General features: G+C 43.0%; 1 protein-coding gene and 1 long non-coding RNA gene across 8 annotated transcripts in view; one reads left to right on the forward strand and one right to left on the reverse strand.

Moving 5' to 3' along the window:
* The window catches only part of LOC142057847 (uncharacterized), a 46553-nt gene that overhangs the window by 3580 nt on the left and 20309 nt on the right, over positions 1–22664 (forward strand). For 3 of the 7 annotated variants that reach the window (XR_012660776.1, XR_012660772.1, XR_012660775.1), the window contains exons 2-3: positions 21955–22047; positions 22170–22380. This is a non-coding gene — a long non-coding RNA (uncharacterized LOC142057847). Of the gene's footprint in view, positions 1–18633; positions 19067–19974; positions 20107–21954; positions 22048–22169; positions 22381–22664 lie in introns of those variants that run through there. The other 4 variants (XR_012660774.1, XR_012660773.1, XR_012660777.1 and 1 more) reach the window with 4 other exon arrangements.
* Positions 14665–18633, reverse strand: MYOD1 (myogenic differentiation 1). The gene is made up of 3 exons (XM_075094660.1): positions 17731–18633; positions 16158–16236; positions 14665–15525 (listed from the first exon to the last, which is right to left on the reverse strand). The coding sequence occupies exons 1-3, from the start codon at positions 18289–18291 to the stop codon at positions 15269–15271; spliced, it is 897 nt and encodes a 298-aa protein (XP_074950761.1). The 5' UTR covers positions 18292–18633; the 3' UTR covers positions 14665–15268.

Raw genomic sequence — 22664 nt, forward strand, 5'->3', positions numbered from 1 at the left:
AAAATTGCCACAGAAGTTTGGTTAATCCCAAACTGTATAGTGGCAGTTCTGTCCCCCTAGTCCTACTGATAAATAACAATATTATAACTTTTTTTTTGTCCTGGTTCATATCTGACATCTCTAAAGATGGTTTTTGGCTGCAGAGTAACTGCTTATGCAGACTTGATGTCTCAGACTAGAAGCCTCCATCTTCAGGTGCTGGGATGCTGAATGACCTCCCCTCACTCTGCAAAGACTTCCAAGGCTATCATGAGATTCTGTAATTCCCTGTGTATGTGAGATGAACATGTGAATGAGTTTGCTGCAGTTAGACATACCCATATTCAGTCTTTTTGGTTTCAAAATAGCTGTGTGTCTTCTCTATGCCTTTAGACTTGCCTTGGAGACAACACAGCAATTTGCAGAAGCAGGGACATGTATTTGGCCATTCATATAATGTCATTGACTTCAGTGGAGTGAAAGAATGAATGAAACGAATGAATGAGTGAAAGTTTAGGTCCCTTGTCAATGAACTGAGAGCAGCCCTCTCTATACTTCCCTGCTGGGTGTCTTCTCTACACTAGAAAGAGAAGTTAGGCAGGGAGGACTTAATGTGAAGGTGGATATGTACATCCAGGCATTATCTAGTTTTTCTGTGACATCTCTTGTTGTTTTAAGCTAAATTACTAGTTTACCTTACTAAGTTTCACTTGCTAAAAAGAACTAAATTACCTTTAACTGTGCTGGGAGACCTCTGTGGGAGGCATAGAGTTGGTAGGTTGTTCAAATAGTTCACAGTCTGTTTGAAAAAGCATTCTGATACAGCAGCAACAGCAAGTAACGTTACCAGAATTTTTTAAAATGCATTAAAAGACATTAACCTTGGAATTACATTTTGTTCCCTGAGCTGATTCTCACAACTGGTGGGAGATTTTGGTGATCTAGCTTGAGCTGGGGCTGACCAAAACCTGGCACAAGTGGGAAAAATAAGCTGTACACTTTAGAAAGGCCTTTCTAAAGGCGTCCCTTGTGGGAGCCTTCTGAGAGGCCAGAGCTGTACAGCTACTACCCAGGAGAGTATATATGAGCTTTGAGCCATTCTGTTTAAAGTCATTGGGTCTACTTATAACTTTAGCTGTTCTCCTAAATCAACATTTTTAATGGTGACAGTGGAAGAATAGCTTTAAGCCATAGATCTATTTTAGTTTTTAAACTACTGTGGAACAGCAGAAGAGAGTAAGTCCCCTTACTAATTTTATCACTCGTGTTAGGTTACCCCACTGTCTCCTGTGTTCTGATGACACAGGAAGAGTAAGTCCTTCTTTCACCTCTGTATCTGGTGTCCTGGGATCATATTTGTTGTCCTATGCTTCAGCATCCCTAGGGTAATAATGTACCATGAAAGGCAGGTTGTCTTTCAGATAGAAGTCTAACTTCTGTCTACAAAGAAAAAAAGAGTTTGTGGGTTCACATGCTATTCATTTGTTAACTCTCCCCTGCTCCCTACTTACTGCTTTAGCTGAAAACTGCAGTGATTTCTAATCTAACTCCAAAGAAGATTTCTTCTCAATGTAGGGGATGACTGAGCATATATTCCTTGATATTCCTAATCTTAGTAACTCATAAAAGGAGTGAAAGTTTAATTTTTTAAAAATTTTTATTTTTGTACGAAGATATTTTACCAGTTATGGAAGATGCTGGATTGACAGATCAAAATCACAGTGTGCTATGTAGGCACAGAAAACACATAGGGAAGCTTTGCTGTATGCTTTGGTGCTTTACCAGTATAACAAGAGTATCTCATTCTGCACACCTCTTTAGCCTCTTCATTCACTGCGGTTCCTGGTGAGGATACCAATAATGGCTGACAGCTGATGAAGCACTCAATCCTGACATTTAAACCTACCTCATCTGAGTTCATCAGACAGTTTATATTCAAAGAAAAGTGTTATTATGAAAAACTTGACCGATTCTAACAAATATAACAATATAAAGAGGGAAAAGAGAAGTTCAGAGAACCTGTGTCTTCGTGGGCAGCTATGAATACAACTGGAGAGCATGTTCAAAATGTTTTAAAGCTGGAGGAAGATGAGGGAGAGACATACTTGTAAGAGTTATAACCTTAAAACAAAAGGCAGCCAGGGCTGGAACACCAGTTTGCGATGCTTGAATGCTATAATTCAGTCTGTGCTCTCTTGTATTAAATTCATGACAGCTCAACAGTATTTCATTGCAGTTCTTTAGCAGTTTTAGATTACACCATACTCTGAACTGCTCTATCTGTTAATATTGATCCTTGTAAATAATTTGGTTTGAGGTCTTCAGATGTAAACCTGTGATGCACTTCAGCATGCAATGTATTCACTTTGTCCTTGAAACTCATTTAAAAACAAAGCAAGCTGCAATTGCACAGATGATATCACTTTTCTGAAAGGTTAGATTGACACCTTTGAACTGTCAATAGTTGAGCAAAAGCCTTCCACAGAAAGAATGAGAGTGGAGGAGAAAATAGTAGGTTGGTGCTTGATGTTGACTGAGAGATCATAGAGGTGCTGCACGTCTGAAGAGCTGTGTGGCCCAAAGCCTGATTCAGAGGAGTCATGCTGCTTTTTATGACAGTAGCCAGAGCAGCAGAAGTTATGACTGAATGCTAGTTCCTGTACTTTTGTCTAGCTAGACATATTTTTATTAATTACCTAAGTTTTTCTTGACTATGTACTTATAGAATCACAGAATCATTAAGGTTGGAAGAGACCTTTAAGATCAAGTCCAACTGTCAACGCAACACTACCATGCTTCCTAAACCGTGTCCCAAACTGCCATGTCTACATGTTTTTTGAACACTCCACCACCTCCCTGGGCAGCCTGTTCCAATGCTTGACCACTCTTTCAGTAAAGAATTTTTTCCCAATATCTAATCTAAAACTCTCCTGACAAAAGGAAGGCCATTTCCTCTTGTCCTTCATTTTTATTTATGTTCTTCAAGTGCTGAATGGCTTTGCTCTGAGCTGAGACACATTTTCTACTTTCTGCTGCTGGGTTGCATTTTGTAGTCCATCCATTCATACTGGGCTGCATTTGTTTGTGAGTGAAGGTTCTTTTTGTTTTGCAGATACCTTTAGGATTCTTCAGAAAAAGTGCTGGAATAGAAACATTAGTGCTGCACAGATGTATATCAAACTGTCAGATAAATGGAAGTTGTTCTCGAAAAAAAAAGGAAGTAATATTGTGATATGTTAGAGATTATCATTCATCTTTACTCACTCCATCAACTAAGAGAAACTCCCACCTGAATCGATTGATTTTGCTGAAAATGTATGGGAGATGGGAGTAAATATGACAACAGGGATGGTGCACATGAGTGAGGTGGTAGAAGCAGTTTTCTGCTGCTTGCTAGAGGACCTTCCTGTAGGGAAAGCGAAGATTGCTCCTTCCTAGCAAGAAGGGCAGTAAGTACTGCAAACAACTGTTGAGCTGTCTGTCTTACATCCCACACCTGCTTGAATCCAGCACATAGCTGGACTGGGTCAGGCATGATGCTTCTCTGGAGCACACATATTGATCTGGAACAGTGTGAGTTCCTAGACATACTTTAGTCAAGGCTGTAGTAAAAGTGTCAGGATTTGTCTTCTTTGTTTGCCCAAAACAGAAAGAAATGTTCCTCACAAAATCATGGGGCTAAATCACAGCAAAATCTACTTTAAGTAACTGAAATTAGGCATACAGCTTGGCTAATGTGCCGCTTTGTTACAATGTGTAGTTATAGGAAGGATATAGATTTGTCTCGTCTTCTTCATGCTGCTCTAGGCGTGATCCAGCAAAACAAGCAGCTGGTGACAAGGAAAATTCAGTTTATACAGTTGGAAGATTCATGTCAATGCATAACAAAAACATGCTTATGGAAGCTGCTAAATACGTGTTACTATGAGCTGAGTACAGTTATCCTGAAGGCTCTAAATGTACATTTCTGAAAGAGTAAACCAGCGCACATAGATCTGAACTATTTAACTCCTACCATGTACTATAACTAGAGCTTCAAAAATGGCTAGTGATTTGGCTTTATTTTATTAGATGATTTGCTCTGGGGAGTCCTAAAAGGTCCTTGACTTTCTGAGACTGGCTTAGTCAGCTTATTCTGAGAACAAAACCCTACTAAAGCTGTCACTGCATTTTAAAAATCTCAGCCAATTTGCAGGTGCATGAACATAGCAACAGAAACAAACACACAGATAGAGATATTTCACATATACTATATACAGAATACAGAACAGGAGGTGCTAGTCTTTTCTTGATCAAGGCATGCAGTTCTCAGTGCCTCAAGTATATCTTTTTCATTTAACCACAACAACAACAAAAAAAAGGGGGGTGTTTCTGACTGAGGAGTATAGCACATGCTCCATTTTTTACAATATATATGCTCGCCTATCAGCTCACTCTTTCTCTAATACATCAAAATAATTAGAACATTTCTTTCTTCTTCTTTTTTTTTCAAACGGAAGCGAGAACTTAATTTTTATTGAATGATTCACTTTCCACAACTGTTATTACTTCTCCAGCCTACTCTGAGTTTGCAATAATGACTGAAATGTTCTGAGACAAGCAGATGGGAAAATGGCCTGTAAATCTTTATTGTTATAAACGGTTTGTAAAACTTTGTGTGTTGAAAGGTAAGAGTAGTTCAAATAAATCTCAACAATGCTGACTCAAAGGTTTAAAGCATTGCTTAAATGATTAACCCAGCTTCTCAATATTTGACACAAATCAATAACGCTGAGATGTCTTTGCTGTTCTCTAGCTTTGTAAACATTTGGTTTGCAGCCAGTCCCACGAAATATGACATTTAATCCTGTTGAAGTAATTTTTTGTATACTGCATATGAAGACATATAAAGTACAACAGCTCTGGTGATGTAAGTTAAATAATTGCCACCAAGGATTAAATCTGTTGTGTTTCTTTTGTAAATAACCAAAATTTATACAATGTAAGTGTGAGTGAATGGAAAGCAAAATCCACCTTCTGTTGCAAATCTTAGGCCAGCTGCTGGGAGTGCAGATTTTCTGATCCGGACTTGTGCCTGAGCCTGTGGCTCAGCATTAACAGCAGCCTTTTGTTCCAGTTAAATGAGGTGCTAAGAGCTAGATCAGGGGAATAGTGAAAAGATGGTACCTTTGTTAGCTTGTGCTCAACTTTCCCATTCTGGGATGTACTCTAATGGTCTGTGCACTCCAGGGAACAGGAAGATGCTGTACCCAGTTTCCAGGACCCGGGAAAGTAATCTGTAGGAATCTCAGTGCAATAGGATTGTACCAGCCCCCCAGATCATGGCTAGGATTCCTGCTAACATACAAGACTCTGCAGCAGGTTTGTACTTAAACGGTTTAGCTTACAAGGCACAGGGATATGCATTTTCCTAAGACACCGCACTTTTAGTCATTGTTTACTGATTCAGTCTGATTCATCTGTGGATTCTACCAGGTTTTGCAGTGGTACTTCTTGCCTCTAGGTATTCCAGAAGTAGAAGGGGTTGGGGAATAATGAGGAAGCAGAAAAAGATCACAGTGGCACAAGATGTTCAGAGTTTGCCAGCAAGAAATCAGAAGTGGATCTTCCTTCAGATATGCTCTCTTCTCATGCAAAATTGGACTTCTCTATGCTTCAGGAATGGATTCCTATCCTATAAGTGAGCCTACAATAGCATGTTTATTGGCTTTCCTATGAAGGGATGAAAGAAAGGGGTGCCCAGTTCCCAAATCCATGTAAAGGCCTTCTTTCTATGGAATTTTTCAGACTGTAATAAAAAATAAATTACATTTCTACGGGTTCTTTTAAAATTATACTCTATCTTATAGGTATCCTGCCCGTTAAAAAGTGGAGAAAAAGATTGCATTCTGTGTTTTATATTTAGAAGTATTTCAGCTTCTTATTTGCTTTATCACTCCAAACCCCCTAAGAAGCCTTCAGTATATGAAAATGTCTTAATGCAGAAGTAATACAACGGTGCTGTTCTTCTGTAGCCGAGTTTGACCACTGCATAATCCAAGCAGAGGGATGTATGCTCAGAAGAACAGTGCACCACAGAAAAGGTCATGTGGGAAGTCAGTGAAATTACTGTCAGTTTTCCTAGGTGTATGCTCATGCAGCCCTCAGGGGGTGTTTTTGTCTATATATCAACAAATACCTATAATTCTCATTGGGACAAAACCTAGCTGATTGCATTTGGCTTGCTAATGGATTCTTCTTCAGCTTTGTTTCCATCTTATGTTACATTGCTTCTCTTGTTGACTATTTCTTCCCTCCCAGGCTAAGACTGAGTATGACCTGCAGAATGTTGCTTATATTTAGGGGTGTACTTTGAGGTACTTTGGAAGGAAAAAAAAATATGTTTATGCACAAACATTTGCATTTTCAGCCACACCTGTTTGAAGGCCCAAGAGATCTGAAGAGGGTTTGGTCCAGTTGGAAATCAGGCTAGAGGCGGTATATCAAAATATGAATTAAAACTTTCAGAGCTGAAAATATAAAACTAATTATCTTGGTTAAGAAAAAGTAAAATCTTTTAATTCACTCTGCCCGATTAATGTTAGTCTTTAGATAGCAGGTTAACAAGTACATAAATAGCAATGGGACAAATTAATAGAGGAGCCTTATGTGCATAGACATCTGCTCAGCCAACTAAAGTTCCTAAAGGTTCAGCTGCAAGTCTGGAAATGTATCCACTGGTGTCTAAAATAGAAGACATGGAAATAGATGTTTTGGGTCTCTTTTATCTTTCTACATTGTGTGGTTTGCCACAAAAAAAAAACAAAAAAACAAAAAAAAACAAAAAAACAGGCCACAGGTAATGGTGGTCATGGAGTGCTTGAAGGGTGTATGCCTTCAGTTACTACAACGCGAAGACATGGAAAAGATAAGTTGCTTCAGCTACAAAACATGCAGGAAACACTACATACCTGGCTGTGAGGATTAAGTGATCAATCTTTTCTGTACCTCTTTTTGATAATAATTATTTGTACTTAAAAGAGGGAATAACGTTTTGTCATCCACATCTGACGAATAGCTTTCTTTTTGCCTTTGATGCAAAGCAGAACTCAGATTCTTATTGCAAAAAGAGGCTGGAGAACAGACTAGGCAAAATGACAGATTAAGGTAAAACATGAGCAGCCAGCTCACAACAAGCAAGTTCATTGCGTGACAACCTTCCTGCTCTTCCCTAGGGACCGGGCAGAACAGTTTAAGAAGGAGCAGATGGAAACAGCTGCCAGCAGATGAGTACTGGAAAGGATTTAAGCCACTGTACTTGCTGGAATTTGGGAATATGTGATGGCCTTAGCTTACCCAATGACACGTATCTAAGCTTTTGAACCAGACAGCTATCAGTCAGTTCTTAGCTATGAGAACCAGAAAAAACTATTGTGGAACAAAAGACATGCACAGGGCATTCTCTGAAAAAGCCACCAGAGCTTATTTCTCAGAGAAGTCCTATGGTGAGAGGAATCTTTAAGCTGTGGTTGCTTGTAGTACTAAAGATAAAAATACACTGCTAATGTATTTTCTGTGAATGTGTCTATCCTGTAATTCATTCACTCAAAAAGACAGTTTCTCTTGACCTTAAGCTAAGATTTAACAGGTGGGAAAAAGGTAAATTTAGTAAATCCAGTGATGCAATGCTGATACTTTTATATCTTGCATATTTTCTAGCATACCATGAAGAATAATAAATGGCTAAAAGCTAAAGTGTCCTTGGCAAACAAACAAACAAAATAGCACCCTGTGATATTTTTACCTTTGCTTCCCCTCACCACACACACTGTTTACCTCCACAGAGCTTGAAATATTAACCCAGCATGTTAACTTACTTCTTCCATAGTTGCCCTGGCCATCGGATTTAATGTCTCTCTTGGAAGTACTTCAAACCAAATGGCTGGCTCCATCTCTAGCTTTGATAATTAGGCACATTTCTTTCTTTCTTTTTTTCATATAGTTTAATGTAATCGGTATTTGTGAAGCTTTTGAAATGTATGTTTGGGACTACATTTTGTGCAGCTGCCTTTAAACTTCAAGCCACTTCAAGTGTCTAGTTCTGTAGAGGACAGCCTTTGAGAATATAAAGCATGCATTCTCAGCACATAATGCACTTGCTTTACAAAAGGAATGAAGTGACGAGTATGACACATGTTTCTGCCTGCATACACTTGTATTGCTGTGATATTATATCTGTAATGGGAGCATTACATGCCCCATTGGAAGAATAGGAACCCCTATAGAAGCTGTTGTATAAATGCTTTGCATCTTTGCAATGCGTGAAGAGCAGAGATGGCCTTCCGCCTAACCACCTTTAGGCAACTCATAGGGATACCTTGCTATATAGGCACAAAAGCCTGTGGTTTTTCACATGGAAGTGTGTCTTTGCAAGCCATGAGTTACTGTGATAATTCCAAAGCTAAGGGTGCCAATACTGGTCAACTGCCAATATGATTGAAGAATTTACACCAGGTAGGATTCCAGCTCATTAATTTCGGTTGTCTTGGTGTGAAATGATACTCTGTACCTGAACTGAGGGAGAGTTAGACATAAAAGTTTAGGAAAAAATATATGTATGCACTACAGAAATTATATCCGACTCATCTTTTTATCATAGAAATGCTGCCCTCCGGTGGTCTGGAAAAAAAGCATACATATTGCTTATTGATTGCAATAATGTAGTTTCCACTTACATTGCAGCAAGTAGGAATCAAATGTACCTCTTAGCATGACAGGCACATGCATTTTCTAGGCTGCAGCCTCGGGAATCCCACAGGTGGCAGAAGATCAAGTAAAGACATTTGTAACAAAAAGGTATCGGTTTATCAGTACAGGCCCACTGACTCTTCTGTAAACAACCGACTAAAATAAAAATCCTTTCTCACAAATGGCAGGTTCATAACAGTCTGTCACACAGTGACATCTGAAACCCCTGACTTCAAACAGAACCACGTGTAAGAAAACGGTAATGAGTTGGATGAACGTGTCTCATAGGATGTTTGTTCCTAAATGTGATGGATTGTCACTGAAAAAAACCAGCCTGGCCCAACAGTCAGTCGGACAGAGTTCTGCACACAGTGGTGGTCAGTGAACCATGAGGATCCTTCTGTCCTCACACAGCGTGTATCCCAAGCCACAGATAAAACACAAATTCTTCAGGTTTTGTTTTTCAGTCACGACAGCCAAGCGCATTTGTTTTAGGATTCAGAAGTAAAGCACCAATGTGAAATGAAGGAATATTGTATGGCCAAAGTATAAGGTAGATGTTATTTAGGTGTGTTGCCTCTATGCTTGCTTACCTTTCTCTTGTGTGACTTCAAATGGTCTTTCCAAATGTGCAAGACAGTTTCTCAGCTTGTCCTGTCCTACACCTATATGTTAGGTGGGGGTTACTGTGCATGCCGAGACGATCTGCACCCCACTGAGGGACTTGGCCACTAGAGAATCGCATTGTGGCCCTGCAGTCATCTCCTGTTTCTGTGCGTCTGCCCCACCGCCCTTCTGGTAAGCAACCTATTTCCCCCAGACCATTGCTCGCAGCACAGGCCATACCATGCCTTCAAAGACCTTCTGCTTTCTCTCTCCTTTTGTCTTTCTTTTTTACTTAAAGAAAAACAGAGCGGTACCCCAAAATTTGTGTAGTAATAGAAAAACCCCATACTACTACAATTTTTCCCTCTGTTTCTGCAGAAGGCTCTTGGTAGCAAAGAGCTTGACTTTTCTAATATATTTTTCCTGCTGTCATAGTGTATGAGGCTCCAGATACTGACTGAAGACCGTGAATATTTTTGCTGTTTCCCCACCAACAGATTTTCTATTGCAGAGAGATGAGAAAACAGAACAATGAATTCACCGAGATTTCAGCAAGAGCTGCAATTTATGTCTTATCCAGCAGATGATGCTGTTGGACCAAAAACCGGCTCAAGGTCAGTTCAGGTGAGTTAGGGAGGACTGTATTTCAGAGGGTTTCAACAGTTCCAGGATTTTATCCCGCATCCCCAGATCTGGTCCCTTGAGACTGGGAGACCTCTTTTACAACCATGGACTTGCAACACTAGCTGCCTGTGCTGAGACACAGACTTCTGAGTGAATTTGATTCCAAGCAAAAAAGCCAACAACATCCCAACCACAATCACAGCCTCCCTCAGCCTTCTGATTAAGTGGGTTATTGTCTGTCAGAGTTTTAAATAAATTTTTTATAAATAGTGGAAAGTTCCACTTCATATACAGTATTTGTCTCCCTATTGATGAATGTGGGGTTATTCATTGAGTCTTACACAAAATAGCACACCTGTTGATGTTACTAAGATGTGTGTAGAAGATAAATTTATTGATGTTTTAGAAAGAAAATGTGAGTTCAGCACTACACTGACTGTATTATTGGGAAAACCTTGAGTTTTTTTATCACCCTATAGTTCAGGATAGGTCACTTTTCAATATTAAGCTTACAGTGTTACGGTCTTTATTCAGAAGTGTCTGTGTATGCGAAAGGTAGATTTCTGGGTCCACAGGGGAATATCTGGGTTCCTTCTACTAGCCCAGATGGCCTTACGCCAGCCATGTTCCTAACTCCTGGTGGGTCCTGGGTGGGAAAGGACTATCTGGAGGCTCTTCTGTATTATGCTAGGGACCATTCTCTCCCTCATTAGCCCTGAAATCTCGAATATTGAAAGGAGAGCCATTGGTCTCCACTTAACGACATTCCCAGTTGTGCAATAAACCTTTTGAGAAGGGAGTGTGCTGCATACATCAAGGAGAGAAAGTCATGACTGTTCAACTGATTTATTGGAAAACAAGTGATTTGAACGGCTGAGGGAGGGTGAGCTAAGAAGCATTAGTAAATAGTACTTAATGACATATTGAGGAATGCCCCACTCCCACTGAAGTTGCAAGTTTTGCCACTGATTTCAAGGACCAGATTAATAATTTTTAAACAAAAGGGAAATATTAATTTATTCTCATTAACATTTGAGTGGTATGAGGCACAAATGTCTTCTGGTCTGCTCACTTTTGAGTATAGTTCTTCTGAAGATGATTATACTATTTTTATGAGTAAAATGAGCAGGTTTTGCCCTTTGCACAATTTGACCCTTTTGAATATCTCTGCAAAATACAAGCTGTAAAATGAAAACTGTTTTTCCTTCCACATTCAGTGGGGTTTTATAAGGTCTTTATCTTGTGTTTAAAATGACAAGTTATTTAAAAGTGCAGCATCTGGTGCAAAGCAATGGCCAACTTAATACTTCTTTAATATTTTTGGATACAGATTATAAAATATTTTTAAAAGAAAAAGTATACCAGGAATAGTTCACGTATATCTTTCACCTAAAATTGAATTTTCAGTATGCAAAAAATTTCTACAGCAGCTTCAATTATAATATGGAAATGGTGTATAATATTGTTATTTTTAAAAACCAGCAACTTTATTGCACTTCTTTATTGTGAAATATTGGAAGTAGAAAAAGGACCCTCTTTATTCTCATATTTGCAAATGACCTGATGAAATTTAAATCAAAGCACTTAGCATATATAAGTGAGGTATAAATTAATTCATCTTCACTTTTTCCATAGCAATAGTTTGAATATGATAAACAGATAATACCGGTTTTGTTATGCAGCCCCAGTAGGGATTTCTTACCAAATAAAACATTCCTAAGACACACACTTATCTTTATGTTCAAATTCAGCTCCTGTCCTTTAATTATTTGTAGCTGTATGACCTTCCCTTTGGAGGTAGTGTTCCATAGGAAACACCAGGTAATTCTAGGATCTTTAGTGAGAAGCCCCAAACCCATGTTCAGGCAGGCTCTGTACTGTCCTGCCGAGGCAGCTTGGGGAAAGGAACGGTCTGGCTTGCAGTCACCCCCAGTTTCTCCCAGGCTCTGCATGTCAGTGCAATCTGTAGGATTCAGATTTTTTTTAAAATCAGATGGTGTTTCTTTAGGTGCCCCGTCCTGGAGAATATTGAACTGGAACCTCTGTGGTATGAACCAATGATTTCAGGGTATTGGTATGCATTTGTAGCCCACGCTGGAGTGTTTCTGTAGACCAAGCTACGCTGCAGTTTGTCTTGTAGAATCAGCCCTAAATGCCTCAATACACCTTCAGGAGCCCAATTTAAGAACCAAAGTTTGTAAATGTTGGATCAGCTATATCTGTTCCTCAGCTCTGCTTACGTTCCCTGCCACTGTCGGAACTAAACTAAAGCTCTGAATCCAAATATTTCCAGCTTTGAAATATTTGCACATAGACCGGGACATACTTCTGTCACTAATGTGCTGTCCTCTTGATGCATGGAGGAGTGGAGTAACTTGAGGCATTTGTTTTAAATATATTACCTTAGAAATAGACAGGAAGAAATTGCACAGGGAACACATTTTCCTTATTTAAGTTCAAAAATAAATATAGCTGTAACCTAAACGTGTATTTATCAGCACTGACACCCTTTGGCTGTATTCCAGTGGACTTTTCTCACTGACATCAGTGGGAAAAAGATGGGCTCTGCATAGGAAATCTGTGAATATTTTTTTTCTTCTTCATCCATCCATCTATTTTGGGATGTGCTAAATGCTTGTTCTCTGTTGTAACATTAACATCAGTATGTGGAAACTTGGGTTGCTAAAATAAATCAGTGAAATGCAATATACATGACTTCACATGGAACTGCATGTACATTGTTGAGCACAAGCGCCCTGTGTCCGCCCTGCCGTGCCAGCTTGACAGCCAGGTACACCCGATTGGGTCCTGCAGAAGTGGGGGGCTTCAGTGAGGCAGGCATGAACTTTGTGCTGCTGGTATGTAGAGCATCTCTGTAGTGGCAAAATATTTCTTCATTGCCATCTACATGACATAAAATTGATACTTTTACCAGCCTCAGAGTACAGGGATGGCAAGAGCGATAATATTTTGCAAAAGCATCTTTTGATCTTTTGCATTACGGGCCTTATCAAGTGTTTGCTGGAGGCAATGAAAACTTTAAGGTTGATGTACAAGGCATTGATTTCTGAGGCACTAACTGTCTCTCTTTAGTTTTTGTAAGTTAGTGATACTGGCTTCAAACAAACCTGGGGAATTTCCTGACCTTAGTAGAGACCCTCCTGATTCATGCTAGTATGAATTAGCACATTCTCAAGTTCATTTAATTTTTATTTTTAATTGAAAAATGAAAGGGGTAAGCTCAACCTTTATGGGCTGGACTGTTTTCTGCCCACAATGAATCAGCCGGAGACCTTTACAAAGCTGGCCGTCTATGAAGGTGTTGAGGACCAGTCCTGCCTCAGAGTCCACTCTGATCCATGGGAGCCTGGCCTGCTCTGCAGAGTGGTCCTGTGCCTTGACGCCAGTTTATCATCCACTGTGGTCACAAACACACAGATGGGGAAGGAATCCCCATGGCCGCTACCTTCCCCGCTCCTCTGGCTTCAGATAAAACAGCAAGCCTGGAGCACACCTCTGCCCCAGGAGGAAGGAGAATCAAGTACCTTGCTCTGCTCCACACAAGGCCGCCCACTCTTCTCCTCTCCCCTCCATGGAGCAGTGATCGTCAAGGTCCCCACAACTAAAGGAGTGGGAGACATTCCCATGGAATTAGCTGTTCCCACTTCCCTGCTTAAGAGGTAAAAGCTGCACAAATTCCCTCTTTAATAGTCACATAAGAGAAAATATGACTGATCTGTCATCAAAGTATTTAGAGCTGATGCAGTATCTAGGTTGGTTTTGGAGATGGGTTTTTTGTGTTTTTTTTAACTGTGACTTCTGATTAAAAGCCATAAATCACAGGGATATGACATGAAATAGGTTGTTTTACACTGTCTGTAGCTGCTGGCTGTTCTTGTCCAAATGTACAGAAATGTCCTGCTGGTTACTTACCAATGGCAACCTGCTCAGGGCTTAACGTTTTTCAGTTTCATGGCACACTTGCAAGGTTACACATTTATACTGAATGAAACATAGCGCTCTTGTTATTTTTAGAGAGGCTCTGAACAAGAAGTAAATCCCTAGAGCAGTGCTGCCAGAGATGTGTAAAGTTCAAACCCAAATTAAAACTGCCTATCTTTGGCCTAAATTCCAACCTGAACTTGAGGAAATCTGTAATCTATACCTTGAACTTTATGACAAAAAAATCCTTTGCAATTAATTTTCTAATACCTCAGAATATAGGAACATGGTATGAACACCTGAAAATTAGAACTGGAATGAAAAATCTATACAGTTATCCAAGATGTAGTACCTGGTCTTATGAGATACTGTTGTACAACTTTTACGTTTCAGTAGCAACCCTAGAATACAGAGAGTCTAATTTATTGTGATTCCTAGTTCTAACACATCTTTGTAAGATCAAGTCCTATAATGTAATTGTAAGCTTTGGGGGGAGGAAGAGAAACATGCTTATTTACCGTACAGATTGCTTTAATAATGATCTCTGATGTGCAAGACCTTGTTTGGAAATCACCAAGATAAAATATGAAGAAAGTAGACCCCTTTTCAGGATTGTGTTTATGAAAAGTAGTTGAAAGTAGCGCAGCTGAAGTATGTTCTTGATTTCTTTGCTGAATCAGAGCCTGTATCTTCTTCCTGCCAAGGCAGTGATCTTAATACCACTCCTAAATACACTAGTAATTCTAGAAGCCGTAATGAAAGTCAAGATAACACCACAGATTTTATAAATAAGGGTCTTTATTTAGAATACTGTTGAAAACATTCTTGGCAACCACGTCGTATAAATATATAAAGTTAAAGTTTGACACAACAAACCAAGCAGTATTAAATATTTTTAAATTTTTTTCCCTTTTAATTTTTGCCTTTGGTTTTTTTTCCTTCTTTTCCTCTTTTTCCCCCCTTTTTTTGCAAAGCAACTCTTATTTACAATTATACAAAAAGTTTTATAAAAAATGGTCCACAACCTTATTTTGGCCAGAACAGGAGCAATAGGAAGGATCTGTCATGCCACCACTGTCGTAGATTTCTATCCTCCTCTGCATTCAAGAGCCAGGTTCCTATTCCCCAAAGCCCAGATTAAACATTGGCCATTTCATGGTACACAATTTTATCTCTAGACATATTAAATAACTTTAGTTTAACAACCAATAAATAACTAGGTTTATTTTGAAGTAATACAGGTTTGAAAAGTTATATATTTGAAGGAATTTTCAGTGATATTTTAAAACTGGAACAAGTCTTGAGAAGTCTTTTCAGTCTTAGAAGGCAGCTCTCAGAGCTTGGCTGAACGGAGCAATTTGTTTCCAGTGCAGTCCAGCTGGACCTGCCTTTATAGCACTTGGTAGATAGGGTTGCTGCTGCTGGTGCTGTTATCCTGGGTAAGTGGGGTGCAGTTGGTGGGAGAAGGAATTTGGGCTCCGGTATCATTCAGACTTGCTCCTTCTGGGGGGGAACAGGGACTCCCTTCAGCAACGGTTTCCACTGGAGGCAGTACAGGACACGTAGAGTTATCTGTGGAAATCCTCTCTACAATGCTTGAGAGGCAATCGAGGCTGGAAACAACAGAACTCTTCCCATGCTTTGGATCTAAAAAACAGACAAAAAGGTAATGAGTTTACCAAAAGGGTACTTAACATCAGTAGATGTAGCTCTTTCACAAAACCCTAGGCAGTGGCTGACAGTATGTCAGCATCTGTGAGCATGTAAAGATTCAGAGGAAATGAACATTGGTGAATGATGCCAATTATCAGAAAACAGAGATCGTAATTTTCAAAATGGAAGAGAGACTCAACCAAAGTATGCTACTTTTGGGGCAGGGTGGATCCAGGGCTTCACTTCAGGCCATAGAAAGGGAAGGGAAGACTTGAAATCAATCAACAGTTTCTTTCATTTGGATCAATTATAGAGTTAGAAGAGTCTTCAAGCAAAACATGGTTAAACACTGAAAATGCATTGAAGAGAGGAATATATTTTCATCCAGATGCTGTATCTGCAAAATAGGAGACGCAGCTGTAACATATCCCAATATTTGCAAATAAATCCAGAGAAAATTCAATGTTTCTATTAGCATCAACAGCTCGCTGGCTGAAAAGGCAGGTTCTTCTTTCAGCGCAGCTGGGGTCAGCTAAGAAACCGGGGACGGAGAATGCATGGGGAGGTTTCCTATATTGACTGCCTCTGTCTCCGTGTTTCACACAGCCATTACGGCACATACTCACCATTTGGTGATTCTGTGTAGTAGCTACTGTCATAGCTGTTCCTTCTGCGAGAGCTGCAAGGAGGCCCGCTGTACTCCATCTGGAAAGGAGAGAAATCTGAGTGAGGTCCCTGGTTGGGGACAGCATTTACTGAAATCCCAGTAACCATCCAATTTTGTACTTCAGTCCCTAGTCTGTGCCATGATTCCAGTCCTGGCTGAAATGCCATCAAGTTGTAGTTTCTCTGAATGAGGCAGAACTTAACTTGGCTAGAGGGGGATTCACCCCCAAATATTTTATGTGGCACAGCTGTTCCAAAGGAAAATTACTATTGTTATTGCATTGAATGCTGTAGCTTTACAAATGAGATGAGGTTTTCCAGCATTCTGATCAGATACTGCCCTACAGGTACCTTCAGTTTACAACAGGGAGACCAAGAGGGGAAGGAACCTTTTTATGATTTATTTTTTGAAGGATTTTCCCAACATGAGTTCCTCTTAAAAAGCTGATAGTCTACCTTTGTCCCTTCTTATTTTCTTTAGTTTCTCTTTCCACTTCTATTTTGTACAGAAAAAGGCCCAAAATGTTGACCAGTATATTTGTTTCCAATACTTCAATCCACAGTGAAATTTCTCTTTCTGACAAAAGAGAAAGGCTGTATTTTGGGGAGGGATCATTTGTGTAAATCTTCTTTCCAGTCTGCCAACTGTCTCATAATTGCAGATATTCAACTCAGTAATGACTATCCCCACCAGAGCACAGAAAAAAACCCGCAGGTCTTAAAGTGCTGTCAAGACACCATCCCAGACAGCTGTCCTGCACTCCAGCCACCATGTCACACCACCCCAGAGTCAGACCAGAGTCTGAGCCTATAGTCCTGGTGAAAAGAAGCAGTGATGAGACCCCATCTCTGGCACCCAACCTTCTTCTCCCCTCCCTGTAACGTACAAGCAGGGCTGAAAAGACTGGGGTCTCCTTCCTACTGCTGGTAAATGTCTACAGAAGGGGTGACGTGAGAGGAGACATGGAGAACCTTTTTCTTAAGGGTGAAGAAAAACAACTCCTGTTGCTTAGACCCTTCTCCTGTTATCATGATGAATGGCAGAAAGCAAAACCCAGACTCTTACCAGTTCCCTTGTAACTACCATGACTAAGGGGGACCTCCCCCTCTGCTGTCCTTAGAGGTTGCAAAGGTACAGCAGAAGATAGAAACAAATGCCCCAGGAGCTATGGGAGCACAGGCGGGACTCAGACCTCACCAAGTCCTAGCCACCCATCCCAGGCAGCTTCCCAAAGTGCTCCCCCAGCAGCTAGCAGCTCTCCCCCCGAATTCTTGGGACACAGGGGGAGCTGCCTGACTTCTCATCCCAGGGAAAGTAGTAAGAGATTTTTCTTCTTTCCCTGAGGTCCTGGCATGCAGGGACCCCATCTCCCTTTGCTGCTGGAGCTCAAGGCAGGAGAAAGGACTTTGTCTTCTGCCTGGGGAGGTATGCTGCTATAGGAAAGGCAGGAGGAGGCAACTCGCCCTGCGCAGGTTTGGGCCAAAAGCATCTGGGGCACCTCAGCGGCAGGGTGTCCTCCCTGGGGCACTCACCATGCCGTCGGAGCAGTTGGAGCGGGGGCTGGAGGCATCCGATTCCCCGCTGTAGTGCTCCAGCACCGGGTAGTAAGTGTCCTCCTGCTCCCGCAGCAGCGCCTGCAGGCTCTCGATGTAGCGGATAGCATTGCGCAGGATCTCCACCTTGGGCAGGCGCTGGTTGGGGTTGGTGGAGGTGCAGCGCTTGAGGGTCTCAAAGGCCTCATTGACCTTGCTGAGCCGCCGCCGCTCCCTCATGGTGGCAGCCTTACGGCGGTCGGCATTGGTGGTCTTCCTCTTGCAAGCCTTGCAGGCCCACAGCAGGCAGCGGCCGGCCTGGTGGTGCCCGCTGGGCGCCCGGACATGCTCCTCCTCATGCGGGTGCCCATGGTGGTGCCCATGGTGGTGCAGGTGCTCCTCAGGCTTCAGCAGACCCCCCACGTGCACCAGCCGGGGGTCCAGGTCCTCGAAGAAGTGCATGTCCGATGTGTTGAAGCATGGGTCATCGTAGAAGTCATCAGCGGCCGTGAAGGAGCAGAGGGAGCCCTCTGTCATCTCCATGGGGCCCAGTAAGTCCATGGGAGCGGCGGAGGAGATGGCAGCCGGGCCAGAGGGAATGAACGAGGGGATCAGGAGAGGGCTTCAATCGGGCTGCGCAGTGGCAGGTACGGGCCAGGCGGGTGCGCGGATCGGTGGCCCTCACACCCTCTCCCAAGCGAGGCCACCGGCGTTGGCTGCCGCCGCCGCCGACCCCCTCCCCAGCGGCGCCGGCCCGGGAGTGCCACTCGAGGCCGTATTTATGCCGAAGCCCCCCCGGGGCGGTGGTCGGGGCGGGGCGGGGCGCGGCGCGGCGGGGCGGGGGCCGCGGAGCCCCCGGAGCAGCGGCGGGGGGGTGGTGTGCAGCAGGCGCGGGGCGCCGTCGGGGCGCCGGGGATGTTGCAGAACTAACGCCAGCCGCTGCCGGCGCTCCGCTGCACAGTTGTGTTCCCCGCCAGCCGCCCTTTTTTTTTCTTTGCTTTAAGCAGCCCGCCCTGCCCAGCCAGTGAGGGAGCGCAAGGCTCCCCGATGCCCGAAGGCGCCGGCAGCCGCTGGCCGCTCGCCCCGGGGGACAGCGGTGCTCCCCGCTTCTCCCGCACGCCCCGGCGGGGCCGCGCTCTCGTGCCCTGCAGCCCGAGGCGTTTTGCAGCGCGTTGTCCTGCGCGTCCCGGCCGGTGGTCGGCGGCGGTGCGCACCTCGCCGCCGGGCAGAGCCGGGCAGGGCAGCGGCTCCCCTGCTTCTTCCTAGGGAAGAACCCCCCATCCCCGGGACAGGTTTCTCCGCGCCAGCCGCGGCTGTGCGGCTCTGCGGCCACAGGGTAACTACTGCGGGGGCGTTCGTGACAGCGGACGGTGCGGGCGGCACCTCAGGGCGGCGGCGAGGCGCCGGGGTTCGGCAGCGCAGGGCCCGGGACCGCGCCCGCCCCGCGGGGGTCAGCGGGTGTGAGGGGAGAGGCAGGTCGGAAAGGTCGTGGCCGTGGGGAGCCGGCGGGGTGGCCGCGCTCAAAATGGCGGCCGCCTGGTGGCGCTGCGCTGGGCGGGAGGCGGCGGCGTGACGTGGCCGCCTGTAGGGGGGGTAGCGGCCCGCCGCGCTCCGCCGTCCCGGGCCGCCCGGGCCGGGGGTTTCCTCCGTCACCTCCGCGCCTGGAGCGGGGGCTGCGGGGTGGGGCAGGTGTTAGGGGCGCTCCCGCGGGAGGTAGAGGAGCCGCCGGGTCTCCGGAAGAGGGAGGACGCGGGGCCATCCAGGAGAGCCGTTACTGTGGAGCAAAGGCTCTCTACCCTCACCGGGGGATGTGTGCCAATTCCCAGGAGAAAAAGCGGACGCGTTCGGAGCCCGTTGGGGTGTCTTAGCCTGTTTCGTAGGAATCAGGGTGTCCCTGCCCACGTCTGACCCAGGTACATCTCGTAGATAGCTACCGAGGATGGCAAATGGTCAGCAAGACTCAAGCACAGTTACTGGAACTATTTCACATCAGAGCAAAACGAGGTCGTGTGTGAGGGCAAGGTCTGGAGTGGCTGAGCCATCCAGCTAGCACCTCAGCCAGTTGCAACCATATTTATCACAGGAAGTATTTGACTCCTCCAATAAAGCAATGCAGTAATAGTTTGGTAATGACATACTGGTGGAGAGCTGAGGCCTGAGTTACATTCATGTATCACTTCAGCAAATGACTCTTTTTCATATGAACTACGATGTATAAATTTGCCTTTCACATTCGTCTTTCAGCTCCAGCCTCTGTTTACCTTTATTCTGAAGTCCTTGAAGAGATTGACTTCACTTCATGAAGAAGTAGCCTTTTGCTGCACCTCTTGTTGACTGCAATTGGATTGCTTGTGCAGTAAGAATTTGCTGTTTCAGGTAACCAGCAGTGCAGCATTTGGACCCTGGAGAAGTGGGATGGTTTTTGGTAACATCTCTCAAGGATGCTAGTTTTTATTCTAGTTTTGGCAGATCATTTGAGATCAGAAATTAGGTTCTTTTTCCAATACAGAAGCACTTCAGCAATTCAATTGAGTGATTTCATTGGCTTCATGATTAAAATAGTTATGGGTATTTTTAATGTACCATGAGCTAAAATTAATCTCCATTCTGCAATTATAAATGGTGAAATTTCAGCTCATTCAAAATCAAAGGCAAAGCTCTGTCTTCAGTGGGCCAAAGGGCTGACTGAGTGAATCTGAATCAGTAAAAAAAAATCCATCAATGATCTAGACCCCAGTCCCTGTGCCTATGACTTCTCAGAGGGGCTACTGTGATGGTGGCTTCTTTTGTTGTTAAATGATTTGGTTTTTGCAAAAATTCCTAATCTGCATTCCCCATTTTCTACTTACTTAAATGTCTTTGAGTACAGACAAAGATACTGTTAGTCACATTCTGTCATTATCCCCAAAAGAGAAAATTTTTATTTAAAGAAAAAACTCTGTACAAAGTTTGTTCCTTCACTGTATTCAGTGCTGAAAAGCGATATGTCCCAAGGGGATCCACTATTGACCACCCTTACACATTTAGAAGTGTATTTCCCAGCTGTTTCTGAGAGGCAGAGTAGCAAACTTGTGGAAACAATTCACTGTTATTACAGAGGTTCTTTGATCCAGAAGAAATGAACAGATTTTTTTTAAATCTTTATTGAACAATTTAAAAAGTAAAAATAATATTTATTCAGAGTAGTGGTAGGTATACAATAATGCATAGTAAGGCTGCTAAATGAGAAATAGTTATATGCTGTAACAATTGAACATGTAAATTGGGATATCAAGGCTCAGTGCTGGCTATGTGACCCACTCAAGGCACTTAAACTCTCACCAGATCATTGGTTTAATTTGTGGAAAATATAATTTTACCTTACATTTAGCCAGCGTTGTAGTGTATTCTGCCACGGTGGGTTCCTAGGTTATAGGTTACCCCAGGAAAATGCACTCTGGGACTTGCGTGCATAGTAGTTACCTTGGGCAAAGTGGTAACAAATGGTGGGACTTGGCCAAGGAATATGATGAGACTGCTGGTAGCTGCCCATGAATGTGCTTATATGCATGAATTCACCTAAGTGATAAAGTCAGGAGGAGGCCATGACCAGATGATGAATTCTGCTTGGAGTGATCTTCCAGTGAAGATGCCCTTGAGGACTCCTTCCCTGCTTCTGCCACCAGATCTAACATTCACTTTCCAGTATTATTTCTGAAGATGGGTTTGTCCAGAAAGATGTTGCCTTGTATGGTGGCGCCTGAAGAAAAGTCCTTACAAAGAACAAATCCTGAGGTGCTTTGCCCACTGTTGTGTGGCCATAGCGGAGAGGTTGAAGGACAGCATGATCTCCACCTAGAGACTTCGAGTGAATTCCTCACTGTGAGAGTAGGCAGCAGCAAGGGCCCTTTCTGTGCAACCACAGGTAGTGCTTATGGCAAGCATTTAGAAGTATGCAATTGTTAATGCCCATTTGGAAGCCTCTGTGGCTGTAACTCCTAATTTCAGTAAAGATTAGGTCTCTCCAGAGCTTGCAGTTTGGATGCTGTATTTAGGGTACTGGTGCTGCTAGAGCTATTCTCAGCTTCCCCAGATTGTCTGTTTGGATGCTTTGAGCATTGCTGTGGAAGTACAGATACAGGAGTGTGTATGACAAACATTCAGCAGAGAAAGAGAATTTGTAGTTTCTCTAAGTGCTGTTGCCCCTCCACCTGTTCCACATTCATCCTTCATCTTTTTTTTCAGGCTGTGATTGAAAAGGAAGATGGGAAGGCAGAGGCAGATTGTACTTCCTACGCTGAGAAACATGGACAAACTCATCCTATATACAATAGACAGGTATTGTTAACAAAGTTTGATATCATATTCACAAGCATATGCGCCCTTTCAGCAGAAGCAGCATGTGGACAAAAAAAGCTTGTTATCTACAGCAGCTGATTGATTTATCTTTTCTTTTTCAGAGGACAGAGACTGGGAAAACAAGTGATTGTAAGCCTATCTGAAATTAACACAATTGTCTCTTCAGGCAGAGGGCCCAAAATGTGTTTTGGAAAAGGGGGGGGAAAGACCTGAAGTCAGAGAATGTGTGGATACATTTGGCTACAAAGATGAGTAGGAGGAGAGTCTCTGAGAAACAGACATGGTAGCATTTCAGGGAAAAAGAAGAGGCAAGTAAGTCTTGCTTTAAAAAATTTAAATGTTGGGCTCTTTGTTATGTTGTAATTCATTTAAGGTAAAAGACAATCTTAAGTGCTGGAACCCATGGAAGAGGCTGTACCTACATTTCAGAAGGTTGCCAACTCTTAAAGACAACTATTGTAGAAGTAGGTTGAACATTACCAGTAGCATTTGAAGTGGTTTTATATGGCACTAGTTTATAATGACTAGTTAGTAGCTTTGCTCTGTTTATACTTAGTGAGCTACATTTTAATACGGAAGGGGATGGATTCCATTGC

This window comes from Phalacrocorax aristotelis, chromosome 5, assembly GCF_949628215.1.
Source record: "Phalacrocorax aristotelis chromosome 5, bGulAri2.1, whole genome shotgun sequence".
Taxonomy (NCBI): Eukaryota; Metazoa; Chordata; class Aves; order Suliformes; family Phalacrocoracidae; genus Phalacrocorax; species Phalacrocorax aristotelis.